The sequence below is a fragment of the Apodemus sylvaticus genome, chromosome 8 (assembly GCF_947179515.1).
Source record: "Apodemus sylvaticus chromosome 8, mApoSyl1.1, whole genome shotgun sequence".
Taxonomy (NCBI): Eukaryota; Metazoa; Chordata; class Mammalia; order Rodentia; family Muridae; genus Apodemus; species Apodemus sylvaticus.
This window is the reverse complement of record NC_067479.1, coordinates 97,273,099-97,287,107: the sequence shown is the minus strand read 5'-3', so window position 1 is coordinate 97,287,107 and position 14,009 is coordinate 97,273,099. Positions and strand designations below refer to the sequence as shown.

Here is a 14,009-nt window from a genome sequence, read left to right as displayed (position 1 = left end):
AGCCTGAGTTTGCCTGCCACCTCACGTAAGTAACACAATCAAAAAGCACCACTGCTCCTTAGTAACCAGGGTAAGGGGAAGACCTCCAATGTGTGGTCCTTAGTAACCAGCCTCCCTCCCTTCTCTCTATCAAGAACCCCACCAAAATACCCCAACCAAACATCGTATTGTTCTTTGGTCATTGTATTTGTTTCTTACCTGTTGGTCTTTAAGTCAACAGATGAAGAAAACAACCTTACCCAACTAAGACTTTAGAAGTAGATCTGTTGCAACACAGTAAGAGTGCTGTGCTTGCAGTACAGAAGCAGCCTGAGGACAGACAGGCTTACTCTCCTTCCCAGATGCCTACATAACTGCTTCACCTGAGCTCAGCTGTAGAATCTTTGACTTGAGTGTCAGTAAGGATTTGCTCTCTGAGGATGGCGGTGAGAGGGAAAACTGGGAGGAGAGGAGGGAGGGAAGGCTATGTGGCTGTGATTGGATGTAAAGTAAATAAATTACTTACTTAAAAAAAAGAATTCCTTCCCTTTCATGCAAGGAGGGTGGGAGGAACATAAACACAATGGGTGGATCCAGTTGTACCTAATAAGGAAGCTGCTGGCTTTCAGGGAGACATGCAATCGTGGGACCGCGCTCTGTCCCTGCCATGGCACAGCATACTGATTTATGCCACTGTGCTGTCTGCTTACGAGCCATGGCCATGCTTACAGAGAGCTATGCAGCAAACCCACATAGAGCTTTGTGTGCTGTGCTCATGGTTATTACAGAGGAAACGGTTCCATCACCAAATGTAAAGTGAAACAAACCCTTTGGCTGAGAAATGATTAATTCTATGTCATCAGGAGAATTCTGGATCATTCTAACAGCCATATTGAATGTAAAGCCCTCCAGGCTGATGTGATTCAAGGCTAGTATCTTTCCTCCTAGAGAAAGAGAGAGAGAGAGAAAAGTCTCAATAGCCCCAGCAAAGATATAAGAAAGATAGCAACTTAAAACATCTCAGGCAATTTAACTTGGGGTGTACCTGGTTTGATCTCTTTAGTTCTTTCTGCTGGTCCACCAGGTATAAGGGAAGATATGAAAATGCCAGGCTTTGATTGGCTTGCATCTTCTCCCTCCTTAATGACAAAACCTGTAATCAAGATGGCATTTAAGGATAAGATGATAATGGCTTTGTAGCTTATACAGCTACCAAGTTCTGATAACTTCACCTTAGTGGGATACCAGGGGAAAGCAGATTGTTCCCTCTAACACACACAGCTAAGGCTCGAAATGCAGCCCACCAACACAAGATGGCTTTGTGACAGGAGTTGGGGTTGCCCACACCCATCCGTGTGTTGTATGTGTTTCACATGTGTGCAGGTTCACATGCATGTGTGTGCATGTGCATGTGGAGCCCAGAGTTTTATGTTGGATGTCTTCCTTGATTCCTCTCTACTTCATTACTTTACACACTCTTTCTTATCCCTTTATGGGTGTTTTATTTGCATGTGTGTCTCTGTACCATATGTGTAATGCCTGTGGAGGCCAGAAGAAGGTACCAGATCCCCTGAGACTGGAGTTATGGTTGTGAGGCGTCACATGGGCTTCAGCCCTTCCACTTTATTTATTGAAGCAATCTCTCAGTGAGTGCAAAGCCCACTGATGCAGCCTGACTGCCAGCTCGCTGGTGGAATCCCTGTCTCAGCTTCCGGAGTGCCAGGATTACAGGCCAACACCACATACATCCAACATTTTTATGTGGGTACTAGGGATCCAGGCTCTGGCTTCACATTTGTATGACAAGTTTTTTATCAATTGAGTCATCTCCCCAGTCCTAGAGAAGATGACTTCTAACCAAATACTGTTTCCATATCTTTTTTATTACATGATTTAAGGATTTTAAATTGTGGTTAATAATAGAAGATGAGAAAGATTGCCTACTTTTCTATATTACCAAGAACCTACTTATACTGGAGAAAAGTTGGTACAAGATTTGTGTGTGTGTGTGTGTGTGCGCGCGCGTGTGTGTGTGTGTGTGTGTGTGTGTGTGATCTTGTGCTTAGATGCACCCTGAAATACATCAGTGCCTACAAAAAATCCTTTGTCCCAAAAGTCTTAGTGGGTTGGTTTTTTTTTTGTTGTTGTTGTTGTTGTTTTTTTTTTTGATGCATTAAAAGAAAGGAAAAAATGGGAAAATTTGCTGAAAACTGCAAGATGGGAGAGAAGTCTGCAGGTTGGGAGAGTGGAAAAATCAGAGAGAAGAATGGTGCCCCTTCTCCCTCGGCTGCACAGAGCAGGGGCCTCGCCCTTAGGAAGCCCTCTTACCAAAGCCATGGAGTGGATCCCGCTTCAGCATCACACACACGATGTCTTGGTTGGGCTCTCCCATAAAGCCCTTCCTCTTGCTATTCTGTGACCCGGAGGCAGGGTCGAAGCAACAGATCTGGGTTCTCCTGCCCAAGCAATTGGAACCTAACAAAAATGCACACGCAGAGGATCAAGAACCTGGGAACAGATCACTGAGCATATATTCCACTGGACCACAACTGGGCCACTGTTAGTCAAGATTTGGCTGTAAGAGCAGAGACCATGGCAGAGTAGTCAGTGATGTCCTTTTTCTGTGTGATTTGCCATAAATGTGCTCCCATCCCACCCCTGTCTCCTGGTGCTAGAGATGGCACCAAGTCCTACTTGGGCATAGCAGGGATAGCCTGACATGGTTTCCACCACTGGCAGAGAGCCAGCAGGGCCTTCAGTGCCAATGGCTGCTGCGAGCATAAAGGCTGTATGTGTGTGTGTGTGTGTGTGTGTGTGTGTGTGTGTGTGTGTACATTACTTTATGTTCCTCCTTCAGAGGAATGTCCTCTCTGTGAAGGTTAATGACTCCATGATAATCAGAGACAGCATGAATCCTGGAGGTAAGACTGTGACTAATGTCTCAGCAAAATGGTAAATACTGAGAGCTCCGGTCAGTCTTTAAGGCTGGGGGAAATAACTCTAAAATCATGAGTTCAAAACCATATCATTTCTCAACTATGCAAAATTTAAGGATGCAATATGAATCGTATAAGGAGCTTCACAGATCCAAAGGAACAGAGGCAGCTGCACTTTGAACCAGCATGTCGGAAAGATAGCATGTCAAAAAGGAAGGAGATAAATAGATTTGAAGAGTGGTAACTTCAGGACAAGATTCCACCCACCTAAGTTTTTGTTTATGCTTACAAAGGCAGGCAGATTCCTGAGTTCAAGGTCAGCTTGGGAGTTTAGGTCCAGGCCCAGGAGTAGTAGGAATAGTAATTTCAGGGCAGCTTATCATCTGTGCTTAACTAAAACAGGCAGATCTCTGAATTCTTTGGCAATGTGTGTTTAAAAAAATGTGTTTGCTGTCTCTCAGAATCAAGGGGCTTGGGTCATAGGATGCTGATTCATGGGGTAATCAAAAGGGAACCTGGAGTAATAACTGAATTGATATGTAAATGAAAGACCAGGCTTTCGATCTGCAAGAGATGAGTTATCCAGAGTTTTTAGAACAGCAAGAGAAAGCTGTCTTGAGAAAAAGCAATCTGAAAAGCTGTCAGGAGCAGAATATAGGTAATCAGCTTGTAACCCATAATTAGACTTCAAGTCATTTGTTTTAGCACTCCCAGACACCCATTCTCTCAGGAACCCCTCTCCAAGCTGAGACTCATCCTTGGAAAAATGGAATCTAGGCAAGTGTTGAACCCCTGAGTTAAACCTCAAGCACTTGTTATGTTTTAGATGTGACCTCTCAATGTTGCTCAGACTGACATCCAACTTACTATGAATCCAACACTGGCTTCAGACTCTTGACACCACCTCTGCATTTAGGGCACATGTGTGACCATGTTCACCTAAGTTCTTTTTTCCTGTTCTGACCTTGATGGAGGGTAAGTGGGGGCTATATTTCCTGCCAGTGACAACTGAAGCTAAAATGCAGAGGTGAGACAAGAATCTCCCCAGTCTGCGTCTTACAATGGCTTGGATTTTGAATGTCTCCAAAAGGACCATGTGTGGAGAGCTTTATTACCACTGTGTGTTGCTACTGGATATAGTGCAACCTTTGGGAGGGGGGCCTTAAAGCTATATTGAAATTGAGTCATTGCCTGTGTGGTCTTGAAGGAGATAGTCAACAGCAGTCTCTTTGTCTCTCTGTTTTTCTGCTTCCGGACTCTCATGAGTGAACAGGCCTTGTCATCATCCATCCTACTTTGAGAAACTCTGCCACCACAAGCCCAAAGCAACAGGGCCCAACAACCAGTATGGATACCTCTGAAATTATGAGTAAAAATAGGCCTTTCCTCTCTCTCTCTTTTTTTGTTTTTTGTTTGTTTATTTGTTTTTGGGTTTTTGGGTTTTTTTTTTTTTAAAGACAGGGTCTTAATATGTAGCCCTGGTCACAACTTGACATGTAAACCAGGCTTGCCTCAAACTCACAAAGATTCTCCTGCCTCTGCCTTCCCATCTTTCCTCTTTTTAAATTGACTCATCTCAGTTTATTTTTTCTAATAAGGAAAAGTTAGCGGGAGTATCTACTAGTCACCAATGTACAGGAGTTGACAGCCCAGCCTGTGGGTCCTGGAGTACTTTCCAAGCTTGTGTCTGGAAGAGACCCAAAGCAGAACCCTAAAGTTGTTTCTAGAAAGCTGGAGTCCTGGGGTAGGACACAATTTCTGCCATAGTTCCAGTGAGAAAATCCCCCACTAGTGACTAACCATCACGATCAATCCACATCTTTCCTCCCCAGGGGCCATGTGGGCAGACAGTCTAATTAGCAGTAGAGGCGTGTGGTACATCTGGCTTCCAGCTCAGCATCGTTTAAGTACTAGTACTTTCCTTAGTTATAGAATCTCTGTCTTTTTTGTGGACTGGGACCTGGTGGAGCAAGCCACACTGCACTCCATGTGCATGTTCTCTGGGGAGCATGAGGAATACTATGGGCCCATGAGAAGCAACAGAACTGCTACTCCTCAGACTGGACCAGAGCTTTGGGACCCACCTCCCCAAAACTATCACCTTCTATATTCAGGAGCCACCCAAGGCCAGATATTGTCTATGAGAGGGCTTCTCAAATCCAAAAAATTGTAAGAATAATTTTTAAAATGGCGTGATTGTGAGCTTTCTTTGGAAAACAATCTAAAGCCATTTGCAAAGAAGCGACATGTGTGTGAGAGTCCCTTCCCTGCACCTGCCAGGGTTCGGTCCCCACCTGCACACACGCTGTGACCAGCTGTCCCGAAGAGAGTATGAGTTGGCTTCCGGTTCAAACCAATGCTGTGCAGCTGTTCTCCGCCAGGGTACAGGCTGAGGAGAAAGATGAAAGGGTAAGACGGGTGCTCCGTGGAGGAATTTCTCAGCCATTTTGTTCCTGTGACCTGGAGAAGGCAGCTTTGTGGCTGGAAATTCAGCAGGTCCCAAGACCAACATTCCCACAGTCTGGTCTAGTGAGAATAACAGAAGCAGTGATGGCCTTAGAGTCTCTGTCTCAGGGGGCTCATTATAGTCACCCAGACTTCACATGAATCTCCATTGTCAACCTTAGTTTGCATATGCAGACCCCCATCTGCTCCAGAACCCCATTTCCTCAACCATAAAAGAAGAATGATTTTCCAATTTCCCAGGCTCCTGAAGGTCTCCCAACCCTAGCTGGACAGAGCTATGCTGGCTCGCTGATGTTTTACTGTTTGCTCTTGCTTTCAACAGCTAAAAGTCTCTAGCAGGGCCAGCCAACCTACATATGGTGCATCCCTTGAGGACTGCATACTCAGCCATCTGTCAGTACAGATGAGTTGGATGTGCCCCCCAACCCCCCCACCCCGCCCCGCTTGACACGCAGGGAGTTTTCGTGCAGGCATTCAGCTGGCTATATGTGCAGTGGCATGGTTTGGATGTATTTTATCCCCCCAAGGGCTCACGTTCAACTGTTGAAAGTTTGGTTCTATGAAGGTGATATCGGGAGGTGGTTGGATTTTTAAGAAGAGTGATTTAGTGGGGTATGATTAGGTCACTAGGAACTCCCTCTTTGGAAGGTATTTATGAGTTCCTATGGGACCCCAGTTAGTTCTCTGAGATAGTTCTGAAAGAGCAAGACTGGCCTGGCCTCCTGGCCTGGCTTTCCACTGAGCCTCTCTAACATACATCTCTATGAAGACATCTGCCATGAGCTAAGCAGCTAGGGCTGAGGGGAGAGTGGAGGGTGCAGCAGACGCAGGACTGTGCTGCTCAGATCCTTGGTTTCCAACAATGTAAGCTATCTAAACTCTTCTCTCCTTTAAGGTTCCCAGCCTTGTTATCATTTATATAACAACAGAAAGCAGACTCCAGTATGATATTCCAGTAAGCAAAGCCTGTTCTAGATAGTACACTGGCAATGAATCAAGTGATGCAGGGCCCCCTCAAAAACACACCTAGAAAGAAGTAGAGTCAGAAGGTAAGAACAGTGTGATGGTTTTTATATGCTCAGTCCAGAGAGTGGCACTTTGGAATAGGTGTGGTCTTGTTGGAATAGGTTTGTCACTGTGGGTGTGGACTTTAGGACCCTCAGTCTAGCTTCCCTGGGAGCCAGTATTCTGCTAGCAGCCTTCAGATGAAGATGTAGAACTCTCAGCTCTGACTGCACCATGCCTACCTAGCCACTGCCATGTTTCTGCCTTGATGATAATAGACTGACGCTCTGAACCTGTAAGCCAGCTCCAATTAAATGGTGTCTTTTATAAGACTTGCCTTGATCATGGTGTCTGTTCACAGCAGTAAAACCCTAAACAGACACCAATATATGGGTACTCGGAACTTGGAAACAGCCAGCACAGCCAACCTCCAAAGCGGTGCTATTTAGCCTGTCCCCAACATCCTTACCACACTGGTCACACACCTGGACAGCAGCAGGGGATACTGGCAGCTGCCCGTGGACGCTCTCGGGGTCCCCAGGTTTGGGAGGCAGAGCTTCTTGTGAGAGCAGAGGCAGACCAAAGCAATTCTTTCCAAGCTGGGAGGAGCCTCATTCTGTATATACTTTCCCTTGCATCTGGCCTTGCAGCAAATGCAACCCAATTTGACTAAAACCCACAAGGGGTCAGCCCTGAACTAGCAAGGAACCAAGGGTGTATGAGTCAGAGATGGGCCAGCCCTTTGGGAGTTTGGGGGAACATCAGCTTTCCAAGACCAAGTGCTCTGGGAGATACATTGGTAGTCGAACAGTCTCAAGAGAAGGAAGAATCCCATTACCCAAGGAAGACCAGAGAGAAGCTTGGGAATGCAGTGTCTTTCTGTGCTGTTTGAAGAACAGTAAGGACTTGCTTTTCTGACCTGGGTTTCTGTGGAATCATGTGATCTGTGCCACCCAAGGGACCTTCTCTCAATTGTTCAAAATCCACCAAAACTTACTATTGGTCTCAGAAGGACAATGGAATGAATCAGTTATTATATGAGGAGTCACCCTCACAGACAGAAGATAGATAGTGGGTGCTAAGGACTGGGTAACTAACCAGTTAGGCTCAGAAGGGAAAGAGTGCTGACCATGGTGGTTCTACATGGGCAGATGAGGAGCCCCAAGAAGGGTGGTGAGGCCCAACAACGATGTAAAATTGTATCCAATAACAGGATCCTCAGGAAGTGTCATGCCCAGTTTTCTGAGGAACTGACAGACTGATTTCCAAAGTGGTTGTACCAGCCTGCAGCGGAGGAATGTTCCTCTTTCTTTATATCCTCGCCAATACCTGCTGTCTCCTGAGTTTTTAATCTTAGCCATTCTGACTGGTGTGAGGTGAATCTCAGGGTTGTTTTGATTTGCATTTCCCTAATGACTAATGATGTTGAACATTTCTTATTCGAAATTCTTCAGGTAAAAATTCTTTATTTAGAATTCTCTGTACCCCAATTTTAATAGGGTTTTTTGGCTCTCTGGAGTCTAACTTCTCCTGGGCATATACCCAGAGCATTCCTCAGCATGCAATAAGGGCACATGCACCACTATGTTCATAGCAGTCCTATTTATAATAGCCAGAATCTGGAAAGAACCGAGATGTCCCTCAGTGGAGCAATGGATACAGAAAATGTGGTATATTTACACAATGGAATACTACTCAGCAATTAAAAACAATGAATTCATGAAATTCTTAGGCAAATGGTTGGAACTGGAAAATATCATCCTAAGTGAGGTAACCCAATTACAAAAGAGCACACATGGAATGCAGTCACTGATAAGTGGATATTAACCCAGAAGCTCTGAATACCCAAGACACAATTAGCATATAAAATGATTCCCAAGAAGAAGGAAGGAGAGGACCCTAGTCCTAGAAAGGCTTGATCCAGTATTGTAGGGGAGTACTAGGACAGAGAAGTGGGAGGGGGTTGATTGGGGAATGGGCAGCAGAAAGAGGGCTTATGGGTCTTATGGGGAGGGGGAAACCACGAAAGGGGAAATAATTTGGAATGTAAACTAAGAATATAGAAAATAAAAAATAATAATAATAAAATAAAACACTATGTGGAAAAATGTATCCAATGCCACTGTCTTAGAAACAACAAAGTAGAAAGCATAAAATGGTTATGATGATACATTTTATGCCTGGTATATTTTACCTCAAGAGTGTTTTTTTTTTTCTCTTAAAATGCCAACCTCTCAAAATCCATTTACTGAAAACTTCCACATTCTGTCTTCAGTGCCGAGGATACAACTGGCGCATTGCTATTCTTGGGAGTCTCTGAGCTTAAGCAGACGGGTGAGAGCATGTTCTTATCGGGCTGGGCACACCCAGGGAGAGGCTGTCCTCAATGGAGCCAGTGCAGCAGCAGAGGAGCCAGCCCTTTGCCAGCGCTCTGGCCTTCTTCTACATTTTCTGTTTTTCTTTACATTTTAAATATATATTTATATATATGACTATATAAATAAATATAAATATGAATATATATATATGAATATGATGGGTAAAAGATGGCCCCAAATCCATTGATACTCGCATATTGAGATGAGGCCCATTTCTATTCCCTTTGAATCAGTATGAACCCAGGAATAAATGGCAGAAGTGAGGACATGCTGTCTCTGGAATATGCGGTATGACCACTGGCAAGCTCTTCCAGGTCCTCAGAGCTCAGAGCAGCAGTGCTGACCCTCACTAGAGCCACAGTGGAAAGGGCCTGAGGCTCCAGAGAAGGCTGAGGGCCCCAGCACTGAGTATCCTAGCCACCTCCACACAGGGGGTGCTCTCTGATGACCATCATGCCCTCAAATGCACACAAAGCAGAGATCTGACTCCATTCCTAACCCAGGAAGCTGTGGAGCAGGATAATCAGATGGCTGCCAGCCTGCACCGCTGTTCTTGGGGCGCCTTGTCATGAAGACTCAGAATACCGTTTGCTTCCTCCATATTAATTGATGTTTGCACTGCGTAGGGAGGTGCATTTGCATCGGCAGAACTGGGCAATAATTCCTAAGCATTACTTTAAGGTGTCTGCCTATATGTGAGTATTTCAGTTCAAATGCATCATCTGTTCCCTCCCGCTGAAACAGATGTATAACTCATCTCCCCCCTCCCCAAAGAGGATCCTGCCACCCCCTTTGCAGTAGGCAGCCTGGAAATCTGTGCTATTTATGTAATTGACTTGTAAGCGTGATCCAAGTTCTAGGCTATTTTTAAATGTATGGATCATTGTTTTACAATGGAACGCCACATTAGGAGCTCTCTGAGTTCACATTCGAATTTGACTGACAAGCTGTGGGTCTGGAGATAGCAGCGGCAGGTCAGGGTGACAAGAACTATCTCTAGGACAGGCTGCTGGGGTCCTAGGCCTTGAGTTTCCCCTTCTGAAAAGTGGGATAAAACAATAAAAACAACTTCACAGTGCTGTGTGCATTAAGTCATCTGAGGAACAGATGCCCAGAGCAGTACCTGGCTTATGATAGCCCATGGCTTATGACAGTCCATGACTTATGACAGCCCATGGCTTATGACAGCCCATGACTTATGACAGCCCATGACTTATGATAGCCCATGACTTATGACAGCCCATGACTTATGATAGCCCAGCGGTGGTTACTGGCATTTGCTAATTTTGCCTTCTTCAGCTTCCTGTCACAGCCTAGTTTTCTCTACCAGAAGATCTGAACAGAAGGATATGGAGTAGCATCTGGCCCTGTGGCAGTCAGCTTAAGCAGAGTGACCCACAGTCCATCTCTGGATCACGCTAATAGCAATCCAATGAACATACATGTTCTTAGGCGTTAAAGCTCACGGACTTTAAAGCTTCAGGTACAGATGGGTCCAAAGCACCACATGCCTGGTGGCCTGGGCTCCGAAGAGAGATGAAGCCTACCTGCTTCTGAGTCTCTCCACCCTGGGCTCCTTGCTCCCTTGTATGTTCTCCAGGGATGGGCCCTGTTGGCTTCCTGTGGCGTTCTGCAACCTGGGTATACACAACTCACTTTCCGAGCAGGACAGCTTCCGACTCCACGTGAGAGGGCTGGTCTGTGTCTGCTGTGAACAATTCAGGCTGGCTATTTGTGCAAACTTATCCTGACCTGAATTGGGGGGGAAAGACAGACATGCACACGAGATTACACTGGCTTCGCTCACTGCACCTGATACAGTAACACACTCTCTCCCAGCTCTTTTTCTGCACAGAGATACTTAAAAACTGCCCCCTTCTCCCCCTAACTTGGGGAGTTCTTGTGCCTAGCCCTGAAAATGCAAATTCTTCTAGTAAGTACTTGCTAATGAAAGATGCTTCAAACACCTGGGAAGAGAGATGAGATGGTCCCTGAGCGCATAGACTGCAAGCCAGGAACCAGTTCTATCTTGTGCTACTCTAAGTTCCAGCAGGGCCTAGACAAAATTAGCTGTCACACCCCATTCTGTATTTACCCTCACAGGCCTGCCTTTGCAAACAGTCCTGTAACAAAGCACCAGGCATCCCAGATCAGCCTCTTCCCTGTGCAATATAATGGTTGATATCAACACAACGTACTCTACCCCAGAAGTAAGAGTCTCCTGCCAGATTTTATAAGCACACATTAGAAGTGCTGGCACTCAGCTCCAAACTTTTCTCCCTTCTCAGAGGGCTTAAGAAATGAAGACACTGAAAATGAAGCTGTGGTCACGAGGGCTCCCACACTTCACTATTTGTGTTACTCATACAAAGCTGAGAGGTCACTAAAAAATCTCTTAGGTTAACAAGGCCTTGCTCAAAGCTGAATCTTTTTTTGTTGCCAAGGATGTCCCAAAGACACTGGCATGCTGAGAGGGCAGTGTCTGTCCACTGACACTGTCCACTGGGCAGTTCACAATATAACTGTGATGTCAGTAATGTAGATGACAAATATCTTGATTTTGTCTGGATGTGGAGGGCTCAAGCCCAGGTTAGTTACAGCATCCCAAACAGAACCCAAGAGACTTCCTGAGCTAAGGGGAAAGTCACTAGGGTGAGACCCTAAAGCATAGGCTCATAGAAGGGCCAAGCACACCCCAAAGCCCAAGACCCACCCACAAAAAGGGCTAATAAAAGACTTTAAGCCCACTCGGTCATGGTGACAGATGCTGCCTGATTCCATCCTGGAACTGTGCACTCATAGGAGCTGGTGGCTTTTATTTCTCCCCAGGGATCCAAATAGAACTGTGAAGTAAAGTGCCTGTTGAGACAATGTGCGGAAGGATGACTAAGAGAGATTTGGAAAATGTTCAACTTTTCACCCATTGAAGAAGCAAAACAGAGCCACAGTGAGAGAGCAGCTTCGCTGTCAAGTGAGCACAGGAAATGCAACAGCATCTACTCCCCAAGAATGAGGAAAAAATAATGAAATCAGAACGGCAGAGGGGTCCAGCATTCCACAATGACACTTAAGAGATACAGTAAGGCCTTAAAAAGCCCCTGGCTGGGTGCCCAAAGTCATACTTCTGAAGTTAAGGAGTGACATGGAAGCCAGGAAAAATATATTTCTAATGATGTTTATCACAGTTGCATTTGCAATATTGAAATAATATATTAAAAGGAAATGGTTAATTTTATTTCCATATAAACTATCCATCCATCCATCCACCCATCCATCAAAGAAACAGGTATTAAAGGCAAACCCCATAGCATATGGCTATAATCTACCTGCAGGGCTGAGGCTGGAAGATCCTGAGTTTAAGGCCACTCTGGCTACACAGCAAGACTGTCTCTAAATTAATTAGCTGATTCGTGAATAAACAAAATAAGAAGCATGCATATACCTCTTCCTATTTGTCACACCTCTGTTCCATACCAGAGCTGGGAAGGCTATGAGATACGGTCCCTACCTTCAAGAAATTCCTCACCTATGACAGATGTATACATAACTGCAGACAGCAGATGTCACAGGTGAAAGGTCAGAGGTCTGCAAAAGGAGGCAGTGATCCCCTCCACCCGGGAAGGGATCAGGTGGGAACAGAGAGCCAGAGAAGGCGTCAAGACGGAGGTTACCTTTAACTTACTTAATTAATCATTTCCTTTTGATATATTATTTCAATATCAAGAAGCAGACTTTCTTGGTAGTCTGATCCCAGAAGAGTTGGGTAAAGCGTCACTGTGGAGGCCACTGTATTAGCTACTTTTCTCTTTGCTGCAATTAAATGCCAGACTGAATCATCTTTTTTTTTCTTTTATTAACCAAGATATAAGTCCATACCCCCACAGACATCTGATTTTTGATAAAGAAACCAGAAATTTCTGAGCTTAATATTTTTTATTTTTATTAGATATATTTTTTATTTACATTTCAAATGATTTCCCCTTTTCTGACCCCCCACTCCCTGAAAGTCCCATAAGCCCTCTTCCCTTCCACCTTTTCTCCCATCCATCCCTTCCCACTTCCCTGTTCTGGTATTGCCCTATACTGCTACACTGAGTCTTTCCAGAACCAGAGGCCACTCCTCCGTTCTTGTACCTCATTTGATGTGTGGATTATGTTTTGGGTATTCCAGTTTTCTAGGCTAATATCCACTTATTAGTGAGTGCATACCATGATTCATCTTTTGAGACTGGGTTACCTCACTTAGTATGATGTTCTCCAGCTCCATCCATTTGTCTAAGAATTTCATGAATTCATTGTTAAGGTAGGAAAGTTTTATTTTGACTTATAGTTCAAGGGAGAGCTCGTCTTAGTAGAGAAGGCACAAGGGCAGAAGCGTGAGGCTGCTAATCACATTGCTTCCACAAGCAAAATGCAGAAAGCAATGAATACTGGAGCGCAGCTTGCCTTTTCCTATTCTATCCAGGACTGCAGCCCACAGAAACTGTGCACCCTAAAGTTCAGGTGGGTCTTTCCACCTCAGTTTACCTTGTCTAGATAAAATCATTCATGACTATGCCTGGAAGTTTATCACCTAGGCACTTCACGATCCTGTTAAGTTGATGGCCAGTATTAACCATCGCAGCCACTGAACCCCAAGACACAGAATTCTGGGACATGGTTTTCAGAGGGCATCAGCATGGCATACAAGACAGCCAGGAAACAAAGAGAGGCATTGGGACAAGAAAGAAGTCAATGTTGGAGCCAGACTGGGAAGAGTCTCCTCAGAACTGGGGGCTTGTCTCTGCTGACAGTGTGGAACTGTGAGCAAGCTACAGCAGGGAGAACAGGACTGGATCAGACCTTTTGAACGGCTCCTCCAATGGCTGAAAGACCAGTCAACAGGGTCTAGCCAGACACCTGTCAGAGAGCACGTGGTGACAGGTGGAGTAGAAAGGGAAGGTATTGGTCTAGATTCCCAGTTTCCTGGAGGGTGTGAGCGATGGTCCTATTTGAACAAGCTGAAGATCGTGTCAAAGGGAAGGAGATGGAAGAGACCTACTGTGGACATGAGGCTGGGGACAGGTAGAGCTTGTCAGCTCTCCACTCCAGGCAGCACTGACTGATGTCTGGTGTCTGGGGAGATTTCTCAGTCTTGCAAGAGCCAGGACCTGAGTTTGAGCCTCAGAATTGACAGAGAAAAGTCAGGCACAGAGATGCATGCTTTTGATCCCAGTGCTGGGGCAGGGGTGGAGAAGACAGACCG

The 14,009-nt window shown here is 45.3% G+C and overlaps 1 protein-coding gene across 1 annotated transcript in view; it reads right to left on the bottom strand.

The window, feature by feature from the left end:
• Window positions 1-14,009, bottom strand: part of LOC127690813 (FERM and PDZ domain-containing protein 2-like) — a 67,485-nt gene that overhangs the window by 7,151 nt on the left and 46,325 nt on the right. Inside the window, exons 13-15 of the mRNA XM_052190318.1 lie at window positions 10,312-10,516; window positions 5,189-5,304; window positions 2,308-2,454 (exon numbers count right to left, since the gene is read on the bottom strand). Coding sequence (XP_052046278.1) covers window positions 2,308-2,454; window positions 5,189-5,304; window positions 10,312-10,516 — 468 coding nt within the window. The remainder of the gene's footprint in view (window positions 1-2,307; window positions 2,455-5,188; window positions 5,305-10,311; window positions 10,517-14,009) is intronic.